This window comes from Dendrobium catenatum, unplaced genomic scaffold, assembly GCF_001605985.2.
Source record: "Dendrobium catenatum unplaced genomic scaffold, ASM160598v2 fragScaff_scaffold_220, whole genome shotgun sequence".
NCBI classification, from domain to species: Eukaryota; Viridiplantae; Streptophyta; class Magnoliopsida; order Asparagales; family Orchidaceae; genus Dendrobium; species Dendrobium catenatum.
In genome coordinates, this window is record NW_021318682.1 from 629,776 (window position 1) to 651,139 (window position 21,364).

Consider the following 21,364-nt stretch of genomic DNA (forward strand, 5'->3'; position numbering starts at 1 on the left):
TAGTTGTCAGGAGGAATGATGACAGAACCCAATCAAGTTCTTATGATTCTGTCATCCCAAATTGTTATGATCCATAATCTATTTAATCAAATGAAATAATTAACCCAATCAAATGAAATTACATCTTTACTTATGAAATAAATGTATCGTTACTTAAAAAAGTCCAAATCAATCAATTTTATTAATTACATCTTTACTTATGAAATAAATGCCTCGTCATAAATTATAAAATAGAGTAATAAATGATTTCAAAAATCATTAACGGTATTTTCAATTAATAAAATTTTAAATTCTTTTCTGACTAATATTAATGATATTATGATAAAATGTTATCATAGTTCATAAAAATAGACAATAATTCAAGCATTTGAAATCTCTTATACATTCTTAGGAGTTTAAATGATGGATCTCCTTCTCAATAGCTTCCTTGCTTTTGCCTCCTCATTAGCTCTGCCACTCATTCATTGATAGCCCTCTTGTATTAATTTCTTAAATGATGCCACTTAAAATTTGTTGCATGCAGGTGTTGATAGTAGTAATAATTCATTTTTTATAGTACTTCACAATATGCAACAACATTAAGCCTTTATGCCACTGTGTGGTCGGCTATATGAATCTTTTTTCTCCGTTGTGTCGCATTATGAGTCTAATTCTCATTTAAATCTAATAAAATATGTCATTTTAACATTTTATAACTAAGTCTTTTTAGGTCTACCTCTACCTTTCTTAATATAGGGCATATCTAATACATCTACTCTCCTAGCTAGGTCATCGAAATGCTAATGTTTCATGTAACAAAACCATTTAAGGTGATTCTCTCTAATCTTAGCTGCCAGTCCTATTATGCATAGACACGGTGACACGAATACGACACAACTCAGATAAGAGACATGCCAATTATTGAAAATATAAGACATCAAAACATAAACTTAGTGACATATTTCCCTAGGTTTAGTATCTTAAACCATTAATAATCAACCAACAAAATCATTCTTAATCCTAATCTCAATGCATTAAAATACCTAACTTTAAATCAAACCATGATTAATATCTATAATCACTAAAATACAAAACTTAAATTAAATTTAACAAATCTATTAATTGATTTTTAACCAGCCCAAAACTTAAAAGATGTAAATTAAATTAGGAGATCAAATCTAAGACTAAACTCATTAAAGTAAAAGATTTTTAAAGATCAAACTTTAGACTAATCTTTTAAAATTAATTAACAAACTTCTTGATTAATAAACTATTTAATCCACCTTTTCTTTTCTAATTTACAACCAATTAAATTAATTTAACAAAGTTGATTATCACAGCGTAACCCAGGCCTATGAGACTATTAAGTTAGTCCCAATGAGAGTGAAATAAAACTCTCGCCCTTGATGAACAACAAAAGTGGTAATTGATTAATTACTAAATTAAAATATCTAAAATCAATTTTAAAATACTAACATTTAAATTTCAATTAAAATTTTTCTTTTGCCCTTTAACAAATCAAATGCAAGCAACTATAACTAAATCATCCTACATAGGACATACCTAAAACCACACAGCCTGTTACACACACCTAGACTTGTTTGTTAAGAAACGACTGCTAGCTCTAGGTTAAATCGGTATTTTTATTTTCTTTTTTTGTTATTCAATGTCAATTACTCCCCCAAATTAGAGAATTTTCATATTGTTTTATATTTTAACAATAACATTCATATATTTTATAAATGCTAATCTTAAATTTTCTGTTAGTTATATTTTTATTTACCTGCATTTTTTTTTCTGAATGGCATCTACGCTCATCAGTATATTTCTCTATCTTATCTTGTGAGATACATCGGATCTTGCATAGTCGAAAATCAAATGGGATCATTTGTTTAGGAGCTTTTGAGTAGTCATGCCACGATTAAGTATAATTGCCTGCAACTTGTAAATAAAACTCCTAATTAAATATAGAAACTGCTACATAACACACATATCTTGTTAGTAGCTTTTAATTTAATATATATTCTAGCATGTTTAGTTAGCTAGCAATAGATTAGTGCACTAACAAAGCTTTGGCCCTAGAGGTCAAAGCTTGCCCCTTCTATGAACCCTAGAGACCCTTATGGTCACCTTAAGCCTATAATGTAGGCTCACCTACTTGTACTATATACATCGCTATTTTTCTCACACGAAGTGGGTATCTCTAGGATTTTTCATTTTCTTTCGATTTTGGGTATGATACCCCCCACCTTCTGTGAGCCCTAGAGACCATTAGGGTTATTTTAGACCTGTAGTGTAGGCACCTATTTGTGTTATGGACATCATTGTTTTCCTACACAAATTGGACACCATTAGAATGATTTTCTGCTGTTGTGTGATGCGGGTACCTTGCCTGGAGGGTATCATTGATGTGTTTATTTATTTATTTTGTACTCTAGATGTATGCATACATTTTTATACACTTTGCTTCACACTGCACCTTACTTACATGCATGTGTTACATTAGTATTGCTCAAGCAAAAAATGTCATCTTATCTTTCAGTAGACATAAAGATATTTTTACTTATGCAACTGTTTCATGCATCATATATGATGCTAGGTATATTCTTTTGCATATTACATAGTACCTAATTTAAACCTTTTGAACTACAAATCCTTGATTCCTTAGAATAGAACCTTCTTATCTTGCATACATATAGGTCGATTGATTGTGTTTAGGATGTAGCTGGCAACTCACTCAAGGCAAGCATAAGCCCAGATTGTACACCCCTCAGTGTGTCCCTTCACTTCTTGTGTTTTGAGTCTGTCATTTCTCTTAGGATAGTAAAATAAATTATTCTGCTCATGGGGTTCGAATGCAAAGGGTACGACCGTACTATCCCGTGGAACTAAATAATCGCAGGCTTTTACACTCGACACAAGCAGACCAATGAAAGAATAGATAGAGTCATACATACAATTAGTCAATGAAGATAGCGGCTTTTGCCTACATCTCGATGGATAATAATATGTATAACCCAAAAGTCACGAGATTTCTCTCATTCAATACATAAGCTCGAATGAGATTTATTTGATGTGGAGATCGGTATCCACGGACGCAAGCCCCCGTGGTTAATTACATCCTAAGGCTTGACCTAGGAAAACTCTCGATTAAATGTGTTGTATTATTCTCTTCTTAATTTAGTGAGCAAAGAAAATTTATAGGTCTTATTCCGAAGAAAATAAACTCTTTTATTTATCCTTAGTGATGATTAGAATTTTCCTTTTTTATGAATAAATATAGGATTAAAATTTTGAGTTTAAATGATCAAAGAACATATTACTATCCTAAGAGAAATGACAGACTCAAAATACATCAGAAGTGAAAAGACACACTAAATAATATACAATCTGAGCTTATGCTTGCCTGGAGTGAGCCGGCAGCTAACATCCTAAACACAATCAATCACCCTATATGTATGCAAGATAAGAATGCTCTATCCTAAGGAATCAATGATTTGTAGTTCAAAAGGTTTAAATCAGGGACTCTGTAATATGCAAAAGAATATATCTAGCGTCATATATGATGCATAAAGTAAATGCATAAGAAAAAATATCTTTATGTTTACTGAAAGATAAGATGATATTTTTTACTTGAGCAATGCTAATGTAATGCATACACGTAAGGTGCACTATGAAGTAAAGTATATAAAAATGCATGCATGACATCCATAGTACAGAAAAAATAAATAAACACATCAAAAATACCCTCCAGGCAAGATACCCGCATCACACCATAGCAGAAAATCATCCTAACGACGATCACTTCGTGTGGAAAAATAATGATGCCCATAGCACAAATAGGTGGCCTACACTACAGGCCTAAAATGACTCTAATGGTCTCTAGGACTTACAGAAAGTGGGGGGTATCATACCCAAAACAGAAAGAAAATAGAACATCCTAACGGTGTCCACTTCGTGTGGAAAAAATAACGATGCATATAGCATAAGTAGGTGGGCCTACACTACAGGCCTAAGGTGACCATAAGAGTCTCTAGGGCTCACAGAAGGGGCAAGCTTTGACTTATGAGGCCAAAACTTTGTCAGTGCACTAACCTACGGCTAGCTAACTAAACATGCAAGAATATATATTAAACTAAAAGTTACTAATAAAATGTATGTGATATGTAGCAATTTCGATATATAATTAGAAATTTTCTTTACAAGTTGTAGGAATTATACCTGACCATGGCGCGGCCACTCAAAAACTCATAAGCAAATGATCCCATTTGATTCTCGACTATGCAAGATCTGATGTACCTCGCATGATAAGGTAAAAGAGAAATATACTGATGAGTGTAGATGTCATTCAGAAAAAAAAAATACAGGTAAATAAAAATATAACTAACAGAAAATTTAATATTAGTATTTATAAAACATATGAATATTATTGCTTGAATATAAAACAATATGAAAGTCCTCTAATTTGGGAGAGTAATTGACATTGAATAACAAAAGAAAAAAAAAACATCGACCTAACCTAGATCTAGCAGTTGTGTCATAACAAACAAGTTTAGGTGTATGTAACAGACTGTGTGATTTTATGTATGTCATATGTATGATGATTTAGTTATAGTTGCTTGCATTTGATTTGTTAAAGGTCAAAAGAGAAATTTTAATTGAAGTTTAAATATTAATATTTTAAAATTGATTTTAGATGTTTTAATTTAGTGTTTAATCAATTATCACTTTTGTTGTTCATCGAGGCCGTGAGGTTTATTTCACCCTCCTTAGGGCTAACTTAATAATCTCGTAGGCCTGGGTTATCCAGTGATAATTAACTTTGTTAAATTAATTTAATTGATTGTAAATTAGAAAAGAAAATATGGATTAAATAGTTTATTAATCAAGAGGTTTGTTAATTAATTATAAAAGATTAATCTAAGGTTTGATCTTTAGAAGTCTTTTATCCTAATGAATTTTGATCTCCTAATTTAATCTACATCTTTTAAGTTTTGGGCTGATTAGAGATCGATTAATAGATCTGTTAAACTTGATTTAAGTTTTGTATTTTAGTGATTATAGATATTAATCATGGTTTAATTTAAATTTATATATTTTAATGCATTGAGGTTAAGATTAAGAATAATTTTGTTGGTTGACTATTAATAGGTTAATGCACATTAAAACTAGGGAAATGTGTCACTAAGTTTATGTTTTGATGTCTCTATCCTATAGGAAAAATGCACCTTAAGTCTATGTTATCTAAGACTCTGTTCTTAATTTTTATCCTTAAGTGTCACTAGTGTTATAGAGAATGAAATGAAGTTCATTTCTAACCCTTTAGACATTCGTACATATATCAATAAGCTTATGGATCTATGCAATAAAGTATAATAATAAGTAAAAAAATAGTAGAAAGACGAGAAGTAAAAAGAAAGACGATAAAATGTCAAAAAGAATGAATGAAAATAAAAAATAATAAAAGGAATGTAGGCATTTTATTATTGAACATGCCTCCTCGAAGTCCAGCATGTCTCTAAAACACTCTTCACTCTCATTCAATATAATATGAATAAGAGAGAAGGTGTTTTGATGTCATGTATTGTCCCCATATTTCAAATAAAGCACTCGATAAAACCCGACTCAATTAACCAAACTATTTCCTAAATAAAGCTCAAAATAACGAAGGGGGAATCAAGATCCCAAAACTAAAATCAAAACAAGCCTATCTTTCCAACCTCCATATTTATTCAAACTCAATTCTAGAAGCAAGTATAAAGAGAAGAAAAGACAACTTACGTAAGCAAGATCACTTCGTTTCAAAAAGATATCAAAAAGCGTTTCAACCCAAAGCTAATCATAAAGCTTTAAATTCAAATTTTTTATTTATGAAACTTTCCAAATGAAACAGCATATAAAATATTTCTAAAAAAAAAAAAGCAATCTACAAAAACTCTTTTCAACAAAAATGATCGAGTACTTTCTATGTTTGGTGTGGGGTAAATTCATAAACAGTCCTTTCAACCAAACCATTCATGAAATTTTCCAATACAAAATAACTCGTATATCTTTCCAATAAATAAAGCAGATCATGAATCTATCTGACATGAGGTAAGTCATAACTCTTTTTTTTTCAACGCAAAATAAATCAAAGATCTTTCAAATATAAATCATGCCACAAATCTTCTTAAAACTCAAAGAAAACTATATAACGAAAAAGGTATGCAACATAGTAATTGAAATATAAAACATATGAAATCATCTATGTGATTATAAGCTCATTTTTCATGTGATGTCAAATATGCCTCTAAATATTTCTTATAAAATAATAGTATAAAGCTAACAAATGACTTTCAACATAAATAATTTCTCCCACAAATCCAAAGTCATCAAGTAGCTAAAGAAGTGTACGAAAAGAGACTTCTCTAAGTCATGAAAGAAGTTATTAAACACATGTCAAATAATCTTTCGTGTTTCCACTAAAGCCATCATAATGAAACCATATGCATTTTTTAGGATGAGAATAAAGGTCATATCTCTCCAAAACCAAGCAACAAGCAAACAATTTACCACATTTAAAATAAATCATAGAGAAAGAGATAGGCCAGTAAAAGGAGAAGAGATAGGGGTAGAGAGGATAAGAGACTTAATGCATGTTTGTCAAAGTTCTATCTTTCCAACAACCACCCAACAAACTCAATAAGTTCAACTTTCCAACATGTTCCACTCTCCCAAAATTCATAAAGCACTTCAAATGACTATTCATTTTTCTTTATGCAAAGAGATGATACATCATTCTTCTTCCCAACACAAGCCACAATCATAAAATAGCACAATATAATTATTCTCCCAAACATTTATGAAACCTTCCAACCCCAAGACAATTTATGAAATAAACTCACATAAAGCAAATCACATGATTTTCCAACATAAAATAAATCATAAAAATTTTCCAAAAACAACTCATAAGGAGATAAGAAATCCAAATTCTTACCCATTTAACGTGTATACATGCATACCATTAGAGTATAAAGCACATATGGGAACTTGATGCAAGTGCACATAAAGAAATACTAGACTTCCAAATTGACTCCACCTTGCAGCTGTAAGTTTCCAACTTATTTATTCCAAATCAATACTTATGCCAAATAAAATTTGAGAGAAGGAAGATTATAGCAACTTTATTTCCTTCCAACAACTCAAAAGATTCTCCAATCATGAACCATGATTCATGCAACCAATAATTTCTTATATGTATCATACAATTCCAAGCCCTCTCTCTTGAATCATGAATGTACAAAACCCATTGCACACTTTTAGAGAACAAGAAAACAATAACATGGGTACAAGTGAATAAGAAAATAAAGTTAGCACTTTTGCAACTCATTAAAGGAATATTTCAGCATTTTGCAATTCTTCACAAGAGGATTTCAGCACAACATAACTCATTACAAGAAAAATTCAACACTACGTAGTTCACTATAATGAATTTTCAACACTATATAATGCATCACAATAATATTTCAGCTCTTTTTTAGTTCACTACAAGTTGATTAATGCTTGCAAAACCTTCTAAAATAAATATATGTATAACTCTTCTTTTATAATTCCAAGAAATCAAAATAATGAATAGAAATGAGAAGATCTGTGATTGTGATCCATCAAACTTGCATTTGCATTAAAGCTCAATATAATATATGAATTTCTCCAATCATCAAAATACCTTTGTAATACCATCAAAGATGCAAGGAAACAAGATATTTATTAGCGAATGAAAATATTTTAGAGGAAAAGATCGATACTTTGGAGAAAATTTGCATATCTCAAGAGTGAGAGGACGGCACTTCCAAATTCTCATTGCTCTAAGTTTATAGTTTTTTTTTTTTTTTTTAGTAAGCATTATCTCAAACATTTCTCATACACTTAGTAAAGAATACTATTATTTCTTAAGATTTACCCCAAGGCTCTAAAAGCTCACATCACAAAATATAAACCACCAAATATATATGTAAATTTCTATAGATTTTCAATACTCGGTAGAGGATTTGGGTGTAGTTTTTTTGTAGATATATAAAGCTTAGAGAATGCAGATTTTAAATTTCTTTTTGATAAATTTAAATACATAACAATTCAAGAGAGATTAGGAAATGAAAATTTTATTTCTGGAATTGATTTTAAAAAAAGTAGATTTCATTTTTAGAGAAGACAGGGATTGCTTACTATGATTCTTGATGCAAGAAAGTAAAGGGGTCGTTTGCTGTAGCAATTCTTGATCCAAGCAAAAGGGAGAGAAGGTCAACCGATTTGGTTTAAGAAAGAAGAAAACTGGCTGCGGGAGATAGTGGCGTCGCCTGCTCCAGGTGCTCGCGAATAGCGAAATGGGTGGAGTTCCACCTGGGTCCGTGAATGCCAGAGACGGAGGAAGAGAAGAGGGGCTTCGGGTCCCTGGCTTGGTCCGAATAGAGGAGAGACGAAGGGAGCAGGGGTTTCGGCCTCCCCTGGCTTGTGCGAACGGAGGAGGCAAAACAAGGGAAAGTGAGAGCAAGAGAGGGAGAGGGATTTCCCCTGGGACTCATGACTGGAATCCAGAGAGAGTGTGAGGGAGCGTGTATGCGAATGAGGGGAGACGGACTCAGCTAGCCGAACCCAAGAAAACCTCCTCCCGCTCTCTACCCTCTGCTTTTCTAGACATCTACTTACTCCCTGCCTTCCATACGTGAAAGAGGGGACTGTGTCGTTCACTCCTCAGCAAAAACGACCCTGCCCATACCGAAATAAGAGCATCATGCGACTGAATGTTGCAGCAACAGTAGACTTCGGATTTTGGGGAGATCGGAGCCGTTAGATCAAATTTCTTGATCTGACATAGGATTCAAATTGGTTTAGAAAGTCATTCATGTCGTGATTAGGATTTAGCTAGACCCATGGGGCTGAAATCAGGTTCAAATTGAGTCTGATTTGGTTCGATCAGAGTCAACTCGAGTTTGTCTCGACTCGACCAAAATTAATTCAATAAAATAATAATAATAATAATAATAATAATAATAATAATCAAGCTCAAATCAACGCGGATTCGAATTAAATCAAGCTCGACGAGGCCCAATCAACTCGATCAAATGCGCTCAAGGGCAAAACAAAATAATAATAATAAAACGAGGTCAACAGTACTCAGTAAGAATTGCCAACGGATCATTACATACAGGCACAAGCATTTGGTGAATCAACATCTCTAATTCCATATCCCCAAAATTCGATGTTATTAGTTCATAAACGTTCCCAAAATCTCTTAAGAACCAGCAAAATTATCAAGGAATGAATTGAGTCACTAATTTTATTATATTCACTATAAATTCCAGGATGTGTTCTTGGGAAAGACAATTGGCAATGTTAAAAATAATGTCGGACTCTATCACCTAGATGTTAAAGAAAATCCTTTATAAATGAAATATGCTCAGCATATATCTTATCTTAAAGAGAGTGCAATCATGTTATGGCACCTCCAATTTGTGGGAACCACCTTCTTCAACAATGGATTGTACACCAAAGCTCACGCATATACTCTTCAACAAATTGGATCGTCAAAGGATAAATAAGCATATTCTAAAAGTTTCTAGATCCATCATAATAACTAATAAGTTCCAAAATATTATTGGGGAGAAGTGGCACTGATTGTTGCACGCCTCATTAACTGAATGTCATAAAAAATTCTCAAATTCAAAATGAGTTGTCGAGTACTCAAGATATATCTCAATAACAAACTCATCACCACCATCCTACTCAAAGTCTTTGTATGTTTTGCTTTTGTTCACATCCACAAAATGAATAAAGGAAAGACCAAAATGTCATTAAAGTATCTTTAGTTGTTATTCTCCAACTTATAAGAGTACAAATATTATTATCCTAAAATGAAGAAATATTACAACACAAACCAGCCATTCTTTTCCATTCATGAGGAGAATCCTAATACTCTTCATTACTATGAGATTGTAATCATCCCTCTCTCTGAGCCAACATCTCTCCATGATCTCTCAGAAACTCAATCCCCATTCCATACTAAAAATTCTCAATATCACATACAACGAAGTCATACATAAAAGCATGATTTATTCCAAACTTCGGGAATATTCAACAAACATTGGTGAACCAAACATACCTTAACAACAAAATCAGCCGTCTAGACCAAGCTTTAATCATCCTTTATAAGATAATACTAATTATAAATTAATAGTCCTGTTGCTCACAAAAAATGTATGACTGTAGAACATTGTACAAAATATCCAATCAGTGAAGTCATCTCTTATGCTAACTTATCTCCTCAATTTAAAGTTTTTATGAGTAATCTTTCCAATATGAACATCCCCAACATTTAGGAGACATTAAAAATAGTTGAATGGAGATATTTTGTTCATGAAGAAATATATGCACTTAAAAGAATTACACATGAAAACTCTCAAGTTTATTAAAAGAAAAGAAATATGTTGGGTGCAAATAAATTTTTAATACAAAATACGAGATTTATGAGAGCATTGAAAGACACAAACCTAGGCTAATTGCTTAGGGGTTTACTTAAACTTATGGGATTGATTATCAAGAAATATTTGCGCGAGTCCGGGCCATTTCCTCTCTAGTTGTGAATCTTGATTGACTTTTTCAACATCTAGGCATAAAATATAATTTCCTAAATGAAGATCTTGAATAAGTGTATAACTATGTGTGTCAATGACCATTTAGACAAGCATATTTTAGATGAATATGATATAGCTAAAATAGTATATATGAATACTGCTCCGGGATTCAAAACTGCTTACAAAAAAGGAAATGCCGAGAAACTTGAAAAATCCTTATACAACCTAAAGCAATCTTCAAAAGCCTAGTTCGGTAGATTCACAACTATAATTTAGAAGCATGGATACTCACAAGGGCAGGACGATCACACTTTATTTGTAAAATAAAATCCAGTAGTCAAATTACAATATTTATTATCTACATTGATGATATTATCTTAATAAACAATAATGATGAAGAATTCAAGAGAGTAAAGATGATCTTAGCAAATGAATTTGGAATTAAAGACCTGATAGCTCTTAAATACTCATTTGATATGAAAATCACAAGATCAAAAAAATGCATCTCTCAACAAAAATATACTCTTTACCTTTTAAAAAAACTAGGATAATGAGATGCAAACATGCCAACACCTTTATGGACCCTATTTACAAAATATGGTCAAATGGTGAGACTATTTATGTTGATAAAGAAAGCAACCAATGCTTGATTGAAAAACTTATTTATCTCTCTCATTCTCATCATGACATGGTTAGCCGGTTTATGAATACTCACATTAAGAAATCCCTTAATGCAGGCTACATGATATAAAGATATCTAAAAATGACTTCGAGGAATATTGTATTCTTCGTAAAAGAAGCAAATGACAATTAAAACTTCATAGATGCTAATTGTGCTGAACCCATTATTGATTGAGAATCCACCTCTTGCTATTATTCATTTGTATAAGAAAACCTCATCACCTCGAGAATGAAAAAAACATGTGGTTGCTATGCATAAGCAAAAGTCAAGGTTATGGCTTATAGATCTTTTAAAAGAACGTGACTAAAAAGGTTTTAAAAAGACCTAAAAATCCACATTAAAAAATCAATGGTAATGATATGTGATAACCAAGCCACAATTAGCATACTTGAAAACTCAATTCATAATGATAAAACTGAACATGTTAACATTGATAGACATTTTATAAAGGAAAAAAAAATTAAGAACCATTCAAATACAGTACATTTTGACAAAACTTTAAATAGCAAATATCAAGACCAAAACCCTTGAACAATAATAATTTGATAACCAAACTTCCAAGCTAGGAATGATCAACATATATTCCCAGCTTGAGGAGAGTGAAATTTTTGGAAGAAGAACCTCCATATGTGGCCCACGCCTTGAGTGCCGTGATTTAATTAACTATAGGAATCCAACTCAACAATCCATTGATACTCATTCAACCTCATATGACTCCACATGAAGAACTAAAAAAGTAATAATTCATATGCTAGAATTACACAGATTGTTCCTTAATCATATGTCTAGTAATTTGCATCTTATCTCACCAATAAATATGCATACTTTCTTCATTATGAAACAAGGAACAAAATTCAAGTTCTTCTCTTCTATTTCTTGCCTCTTATTTTTATCACTTAGTTAGGCTTGATCACAGTTAACAACTTTCTTAATTGGCCAACATAGGGCAAAATTGGTTTTGGCTAGTCGAATTCTAACTTGTCAAATTCATTTTTACTTTTACTCAAAGTTGAACAATTGATAAAATTTGGTTAAAATTAATTTACTCCACCACTTTCACTAAAATATCTCTTGATCTTCACCATAACTCCACAAATAGCCAAAAGACTCATTCATCCCATCTACCTTCAACCCCAACAAACCTAGCCTCTTGCACAACTCCCAATGCCCCGTCCTACTCTCAAGATCTTGACACACTTAAATACTTTGGCAAGTTCATCCTCCACCAATTCATAAACAAACCTTACCATTTGCTAATTTTAGCATTAAACCTCCTCTATATTCCAGCATTCCTACAAATGATGGCTTTATCCACAAACCATTAACCCAACCCCACACTCTTCAAATTAACCTTTATAGCTATTATCATGGAATATTACTCTTCTCCTTTATATTCTCAAAGGAAATGTTATACGTACTACCATCCTAATTGAAAGATTGATAAGAAATACTTGGGTTCGCAAGTAATCCTATCAGAAATACTTGAGTTCGCAAGCAACCCTAACAATGAATTGGTAAAACAACAAGAAAGAACACAAGAATACTAATGAAATCAACTCAAAACAATAGATTTGATTATATAAGATAAAGCAAAGCAAACATAAAACAAGATAAAATTGATCCTCTATTCGAGAGGAGGTTCGTTCTCCCCCAATCTCTAGACACCAAGTCTAGAGACTAGAGCCCAAGATACCCAAGAGACTCCAAGAGAACAATAATCAAGCATACCTACCTTAGCCCCTTCATCCCCTTTAAATAGCCCTCTCCACCTCCTTAAAACTACACCTCCTTAAAAACTTTCTAACATAAGATATTATTTAATTAATACAAAAGATATCAAATCTTTTAATTAATTAAATCCACCTCCTTAAAAACTTCTTAATATAAGATATTATTTAATTAATACAAAAGATATCAAATCTTTTAATTAATTAAATCCACTTCCCTAATATAAACTAATTTCAAAATTCCTTCCCCTCTCTCCTATTGCCACCTCAAGGGGAGCCCATAAGCTGGGCGGAAACACATCAAGGAGGCGGCTTAGCCCGCCTCTTGTAGAACTAGACCGGCCCCTCCTAGGCCGATTTGGTTGGTTCTGTAACAAAGATCATGAACACATTCTCATTCTACTTATAGTATTCTCCTTCAAAAAATTCTTCTTATCATCGTCAATCTACTCCTCGCACATGGATCCATTATAATTTTTATAATGATCATCATGCTTATCATAGGCAGTCCTATGATCCTAATACTTCTATTCCTTTGACAAATTAAGCACACAATTCCCATTTTTCCACCATCACATAATCACTTTGATGCTCCACCTTATATTGATGAAGAAACTAGAATCATACATTAAAATTGTTACTTCTCACATAAACTATGATCAATCTATGGCTAAACAAGATGCAATACACTAAACTCATTTCTTGGCATGAATATATCTCCTAGAATTTCATTGCTACTATCCAACGCTAAAGGAATTAAGTTATATGAAGATGCCTATAGGAAAACAATGATGTCTCTGTTTTTAAACTCAACATTGTGATAGGAAATACTTGTATTTATAAGTAATCCTAGCGCAAATCAGTAATCAACAGCAATTTTCTTGCTGTCCACAGCAGAAAAACAGCCACCAAAGAGAAGAAAATAGGGAAATTTCACTAAAGATCTGAGAGAAAACGAAGCAAGAACTTGTATTCCAATAGTAGATGCAATACAACAAAGAAAGATACACTTTTCCTTCAATTCGAGAGGAAGGAATTACTCTCCAACAATCTCCGGCAACGCCAAGAGCCCAAACAAGAAAACCTAGAAGACGAATCCTTTTTCAAAATCAAGATGAAAACCTAATTCCCTCATAACTCCCTCTTAATACAATCTAATTCAAATTAAACGCAAAAGGACTACTCTACCCTTCCTTCTCCCTCCAAAAATACTTAATCCAAGTTTGAATTGCACGTGGACCCCACTCCCTGGCTCCCTCTCTCTTCCGCCTGGCGTGGTGTCCGTCTTCGGTAAAACTGGACCGGCTGGGCCGGTCCAGGATGAGCCGGTCCAAGCTGGACCGGCGTAACACATTGTTGATATTATAAACTCATGGTGCCTCCACAAGTTCCTCTTCCAGATGAACTCCCCTTGTCCAGACCTCTTCTCGTCTTAATTTTCTTGAGCTACAAGTTTCCCAATTGCAGATCTCGTTTAAGATCATCTTGGACATGTTAATGATTTGGTGGCTACAAATCTACTTCAGCATAAATTTTTAAGTTCGTGCTGCCCAATATGTTCAAATCTTCGGCTTCAGTCTTTGACTTCATGGTTTAACTATTACATGAAGTTGATCATCTTTTCTTACTTCTAGGGTTATCTTTTAAAAATGTTGAATGATATTTTTGAGAGGCTTCCCCTACGTGGTCAGCCAACCCTTTCTCATTGTAAGATGAGTGCTTTTGTCTTCATTGCAACGCTATGCGTTAAATCAGTCTACATGTTAAGTGTTAAGAGTCTTACTTTATCAATCTTTATAAAGATAAGCTTTCCATTCATCTTCTTTCTCTTTTGGATTTAACCACCACTTCTTCAAGTCTCCACTGCAATTATCCTATATCAAAACCCACAGCAATGAAATTTGATAGTGAAATGCTTATGATTACATTAAGTATCGGATTTGAAGCTATTTATGTCAAATTAACTCCTGAGTACTAAAAATTTTCTGCTCCCTAAGAATACAAGCAAAAAAGAATAAAGAAAGGATGAGTAAAAGAATATTAAGATTCACATAAAAGTGGAAAATCATTATGCATTAGAATTGAAATTTAGACTAATAGTGGCCCTTGGCCATCAACTTGAGTGTTTGGGTTAATGGATGTTCATTCACAAATATATTAGATCAACCAATAGCCCCGTCAAATCCAATGGCTCATCTGGGATGTGTTTCATGCGGTGTGTTTGCTATCATGGGATCATGTTGGTTCTATCTATATGATCAAACAAGGTTCAAGAACAAGTATCCAGCAAGACTCCATGTAGTTGAGTCTTGCTGCATGACACTCAATGATATTAAAAACTTCCATTTGAGAAGGCATAGGCAAAGTGGAGGACACTGCGAGTTTATCAAAATCCAAATGAGAGTTGGGAATAGTCCCGCATCAAGTAATAAAACAGTTGAGTTACTAGGACACAATCAATAACCTTTAACTATTAGTATAATAATTTGGAATGATGGATGTTCATCCATTAATGTTGAGCTCAACTACGGCCTTAAGTGATCCACATACTCCCCTATCAGGTTCATGTGAAGGTGTTAATGGATGACATAGACCAAGCTCAGTTAAGCAAAAAATCACACCAAATCATTTAATGATGACTGAACTGAAGCAACGGTGAAGTTAAAAAACTGTTGCAAAAGATAAATAAGTACTCACAGAAATGTAAAGTTCTGCAACATCTTCAAAGAAGCTAAACATAAAACAAAAGACGAATGTGGCAACTCCTAAAATTAAATCAATTACATGATGTCTGTCCACTCAATGTACACAATCATTCATTTCTCATAAGTTAAATCAATTACATGATATCTATCCACTCAATGTACATAATCATTCATTTCTCATTAGAACAACCTTTACGATGATTGTGCCACTTACCAATCACAGCAGATAATGGATTTATGTATACAACGATAATAACAACATCAAGCCTTTATCCCACTACATGGGGTGATCTACATGAATCCATCTTTTACATTATGTCCTATTGAGAGTCAAATTCTCATTTAAAACTAATAAAAAAGGTATATATAAAATGAAATATATTAACTCAAAAAAGGCTAATCTACTAGAATAGACGGGAGATGTTGGAATGTCCAGACAAAGATAAACATGATGGAAGAGAAGTGGAGCTGATGTCATGATACAAAATCATCTTAAGGCAGCAATTATAACAGTAGCTTGGCATAAGTCCCATGAAGAGATATGTAACTAAATTCAGCCATAGATGATGGTATGCATAAAATTAAAACAATATTTAGTGAGCAAGTTGACATGATAATCAATCAAAACAAGGAGGAACCTACAATAGCCCTTGAAAAGTGGAAATAATAGCATTTGACATCCTAATCACTAGCAACAAGGTAGTTGAGCAACCTAAAGTATTTTCATTACAGGCACAATATAAGTGCATGTTTGTGAAGGATGGGAGCCAAAATTTGAATTTTTTTAGAACATGGCATGTAAACATTTATGAAGTTATGCAACACCTATTTTTAAGGAAATATTAGAAGTATTTTCACGCCTCCGGACAGAATCATTCACCAAATAAATTAATGTAGAGAAGAAGTAAAAGCTACACAGCTAATACAGCAGTCATGAGCTAATGAACTGCATGATTGTTGTGATAGGAAACACTCGTAGATCTCAAGTATTTCCTATCAATCTTTGGAAAACAATGAGAATCCTTCAAAAAAAGTCCGCACAAAACCACAAAAACAGTAGATAATTTGTATTATTTGATGAAAGGGAAACGGAAAATAGCAAGATACAATTGAACCTCTATTCGAGAGGAGGATCGATCTCTCCCAAATCTCTAGGCGCCGCTAGAGCCCAAAGAAAACCTAAATCTAAGATATCTCAAATTTCAGCCAAATTCAAGATGCCCTAACCCTAGGAAAACAAAGTATTTAATGCATACCAATCAAAAGGAAATCCCTAAACAGTCCCTAAATTCAAATTTCCCTCTCAAAACCCTAAAAAAACCTTCCTAAAATGGCTCCCGCACGGCGTGCGGCTCGCGCGGCATCCCAACAGGCGGAGTTTCCCCGATTTTTTGCGTCTGGGCCGGTCCCCCGGCTGGACCGGTCCACTGGACTAGTCTAACATGTTGCTCCTTAGCTTCTTTGTATTAATTAAGAAAAAATCATACTTAATGAAAGGATAGAAAGAACGTAATAAGGAAATGTTTAGAAACTATTGTTTCCGCAACCCTAGAATAATGATAGCCCTAAAAAATAAATGTAGAGTAAACACTGTGAGTCTTGAGCTGAGAAACTGCATGGCTGTTCCCCCTTTAGTTATTGGTTTCAAATTAAGAGAAATAAAAATAAAAAACTAAATGTAAGGAGAACAAGATTTAAGAATAAAGGATCCTGCATTCAATACTGATTAATATTATTTACACCAAATGTACAGTGAAAACTTACTTTCTAAAGAGATGCATTTGTAACCTCAATCAGAATAAAAGAACAGCGCACTTAATACACAATGTAAATACAACTTTGAGTACAGAGTCGTAGCTTCTACTATTTCTGCAATTTCAGAAATTGCAACAAGGAAAAATGTTGGAATTAAATGTTTAATACAAAAGAAAACTTGAGTTGGTTTCTCTCACCCTTTCTCTTTCTGATTTTCACAACCAATCATCTTAGATTGATATGTATCCTTAAAGTTGTAAGTGCTTCCAAACTATATGCAGATCCTCAGACAGGCTCCATCACTAAATCTCCATCATGAGCATCACCACTTTCTTTATTATGCTTAGGTTTCATTAAAGGAAATGATGATTGTCGGTTTGTTGGCTTGGCTGCTTGTTGATGAGAAGCTAGCATGTTTAGGTAAGTGTAGAATGACATACCCCCGAGAGCAATAATAGCTCCACAGATGCTTAAAATTCCTGGATTAGAATTGAAGAGAAGAAAACCTCCAAGGAGGATAACACAAGTCTTGAACTGCCCAAGAACAACATGGGAGACTGCAGACGTTGCCCTGAAAACATAAAATTTAAAAACACAGTAAATATAGGGATTCCTCAGTCTATCTAGTGCAAATTGCAAAATGGGCTTCACATGGAAAGATTTTGAGGATTAAGAAGCCACACCCCAGAGCCAATGCACCTGACCACTGTAACAGGAAACCAAGAATAGCTGAGAGAAAAATAACCAATGTGTTGGAGAAGTCCCAATTGAAGGAGAGAGCGCCAGGAGGGTCAAGCCAGGGCATCAAAGCCACCAAAAAGATAAGTGTCAATGGGGTTGTCTTCCACATTAAGCTGGTTATATGATACAAAACTAGTTAATGAAGCTCCTAAAGCTCATGGATCAACCAATCCAAAAGGAAAAGTGCATAATTTGAATAACTTACGCTAAAGCTGTCCAGTTTTCCATCTGCTGAAGATTGGACCAAAGTATTTTGTTGACGGCACTTGGAATTATCCATGCCAAAGCAATGATTGCTCCAAATAAGTGAAACTCGAGGTCTGTCACTGTTGCAACAGCAACTCCAATTGATACTATTGTTAGTGTCAGAACCTGCATTATTCAAAGAAATAAGATAGAAACCTGATCACAACATAGCTCGACTTGATACGCAAACACTGTTTCATAAGTGAAGAACTTTACCTTATTAAAAGAAACAGTTTTCGTAAAGAGCACAAACTCGGCTAAAACAATAGTTGGGGTCACAGCAATCTTGGTCATCTGATAGAAGCCCACACTGGTAAAATGCAAAGCATTCTCATTATTTTTAAAAGTTAATGGAGTTACCAATACAAAACCCCTTATGACAGAAATACCTGTTGTACTTCAAGCTGACATTTGCGAGACCAGTAGAGAAAGACATGACTATGCCAAGAGTTAACAGAGCAAAGAAACGGGATGACTTTGCAGGAGGGGAGGCTGGAAGGAAGGAGAATGCGTTCATAATGGCCATCAAAAACCAACTCAGGCTGTAGTGGATGAAGGTAAGCAATATCGGGAAATTGAAACCAATTTTTCCAAGGACCTGAAGAAAGCCAAAAGTATCTTAAGATTTCAGGAATCTATTAATAAACAACAAGATTAAACAAGTGAAAACATCAAGAAACTACCAGCTTGTTCATCAGAATGATACAAACAGAAACCCAGAAATTGAATGTTAAAGCAACTGTAGGGCCACATATCCTCTGCTGTAATCGCTTTGCGCCTTCAGATGTTCGTAGATCATTGAAAAGAGAAGCTCTAAGATCTTCTAACCTTTTGCCTAATTCCATCAAGGAATTATCATAACAAATGCAAAGGGTTTCAAAAGACATAAAATTCCAACAAAAAAATAAACTCAAAAATTAGTAAAAATCAATGAAGGGAAAGATTCAAGCCATTAAAAAGAAACGGGGTTTGAAATTGAAAAACTGCGGTAATATACTTGAAATTTTAGAGTGTGCAAATATCAGTTCCAAAAAAGCATGAATGGATTATAAAAGCCTACCAACCCCCAAATTATTTCAGTCAATTCAAACCAACCCAACAACACAACTTAAATTAAAAATACAAAAATAATAATAATAAATCTAATATTCCATTATCCCTCCTATGCTAAGACGCTGACCCTGTAACTGTAAACCAAGGTCGCAACTGACCATCTTCCTACTGGTAGTTGCAAAAGAAACTTAATTGGCCTCCAAGCAATCCAAAACACGGTAATTAAATGTTCATCTTTATGCCTCATCTGGGTTAAAAATCATAGCCAAAGCAAACCCCCTAAGCGATTCCTTTCAAACTATGAATTCTATTGCAACCAAAAGCTTAGAAAGAAGAAATGTGGCATAAAGAATCAGACGGCGAAATCCAACCTAAACCCAAACATGTACAAGAGAAGGAGAGGGAGAGACAGACGGAGAGAGAGAGTACCTCTCTCACTGGCGTCACTGTCCTTTCGCTTGAGAAATCTTTTGACATCTTTTCTTACGAAGAAGTTCATCACTTTCCTGCTGCAAAGCATCCTTCCCAGCAAGAGAGAGAGAGAGAGAGAGAGAGAGAGAGAGTTCAGTGTGCAAGATAAGTGAAGAGGAAAAGGGAGACAGGAGGAGAGAAGACGGGCTAACCGAGTGTCTCGAGATATTCAAGGAGGGAGAGAGCCACGTGCGAAGTTCGTGGGAGTGAGGAGTTGGTGAGCTTACAGCAGGTGCTCAGACCGCGCCGTGCTGATAAAGTGATCTTTTTTTTTCTATCAGAAAAGAAATTCAAGGGTCAATTTTTTATGCGAGATACTCTATGAAATTATGCGAGATACTCTATGCAAATAGCCGTGGAAATTAAGCATTTTCAGTTTTTCACCCTTTTACTTATTATATTGAATAATTTAATTATAATATATTTCATAATTTTTTTTTTATTCTTCAACAAAATTTATATTATAAAATCATAATAATTTTGTTATCTTATTTTGGATAAAACATATTAAAATTAATGTAAAATAGAATATTGTAGTGTAGTAATTATTCATATTTTAAAGTATTATATTTTGTTAAATATAAATATATTTTTGCTTCACTTTCTATTGTAATGTTGATGTTATGATTGTTATTAGTGATTACATAGAATGATTTGACTTATTATTTTTTAATGTATTAGATGTATTATGAGTTTATGGATTTGTGACAATTTTGCGGTCTTTTGTAAAAGAGTTTATCAATTTTATCATTTTTGCAAAAAACGTGTGACAAATTACCGGTAGCTTAACTACACATATTTTGCGATGAAATATATTGTTGAATACTCTTAGTAATTTTACGATCGAAGCGAGTTTATCACAATATAAATTTGCAATGATGGAATTTCGCAATGAGCTATTTGTGATAGAATTTTCGTCACAAAATCGTGTTTTTTTATGATTTGGGTATTAAGCAATGTAATTTTTATGTACATGTATGTTCACTAAGATTTGTATCATTGTCTCTTATATTAAACAAAATTATCAAAAAATCATATTATTGACCAGTTTTGCGTGATTTATGTATTAAGCAATGTAACGTCTCTCAATATGTATGATTAGTATCCAACACAATGATGTCAAATATAGATATTAAAAACTATATAGCCACAAATTTTTCATAAGTTAAAGCAATGAAAGTAGCTCTAATTGGATTAGAAAAGAATGGAAGATGCCTAAAGTTATATAGATAGAAGTCCTCAAAAATATTTTATAAAGTTTGAATTTATCTTAGCACCCATTGAGAATAAATGAAAAAGAATGATGATTTATAAAGTCACTAGTAAATAATTGGAAAATTGGTCAATCATGATGATGTTGATAATGACAAAAAATTATAAATATTGGGATAAAATTAT

At 33.3% G+C, this 21,364-nt stretch overlaps 1 protein-coding gene across 2 annotated transcripts; it reads right to left on the reverse strand.

Moving 5' to 3' along the window:
• Positions 1-17,393: 17,393 nt before the first annotated feature.
• On the reverse strand, positions 17,394-20,117 carry LOC110099789 (nucleotide-sugar uncharacterized transporter 2). 2 transcript variants are annotated; one of them, XM_020827071.2, is made up of 7 exons: positions 19,925-20,117; positions 19,126-19,277; positions 18,832-19,040; positions 18,659-18,752; positions 18,402-18,568; positions 18,139-18,309; positions 17,394-18,026 (listed from the first exon to the last, which is right to left on the reverse strand). In XM_020827071.2, exons 1-7 carry the CDS (start codon positions 20,013-20,015, stop codon positions 17,741-17,743), a joined length of 1,170 nt encoding a protein of 389 aa, XP_020682730.1. In that variant the 5' UTR covers positions 20,016-20,117; the 3' UTR covers positions 17,394-17,740. The 2 variants fall into 2 exon arrangements, with proteins under 2 accessions (XP_020682730.1, XP_028548884.1); XM_028693051.1 differs by having other exon boundaries at positions 18,620-18,752.
• Between the last annotated feature and the right edge of the window lie 1,247 nt (positions 20,118-21,364).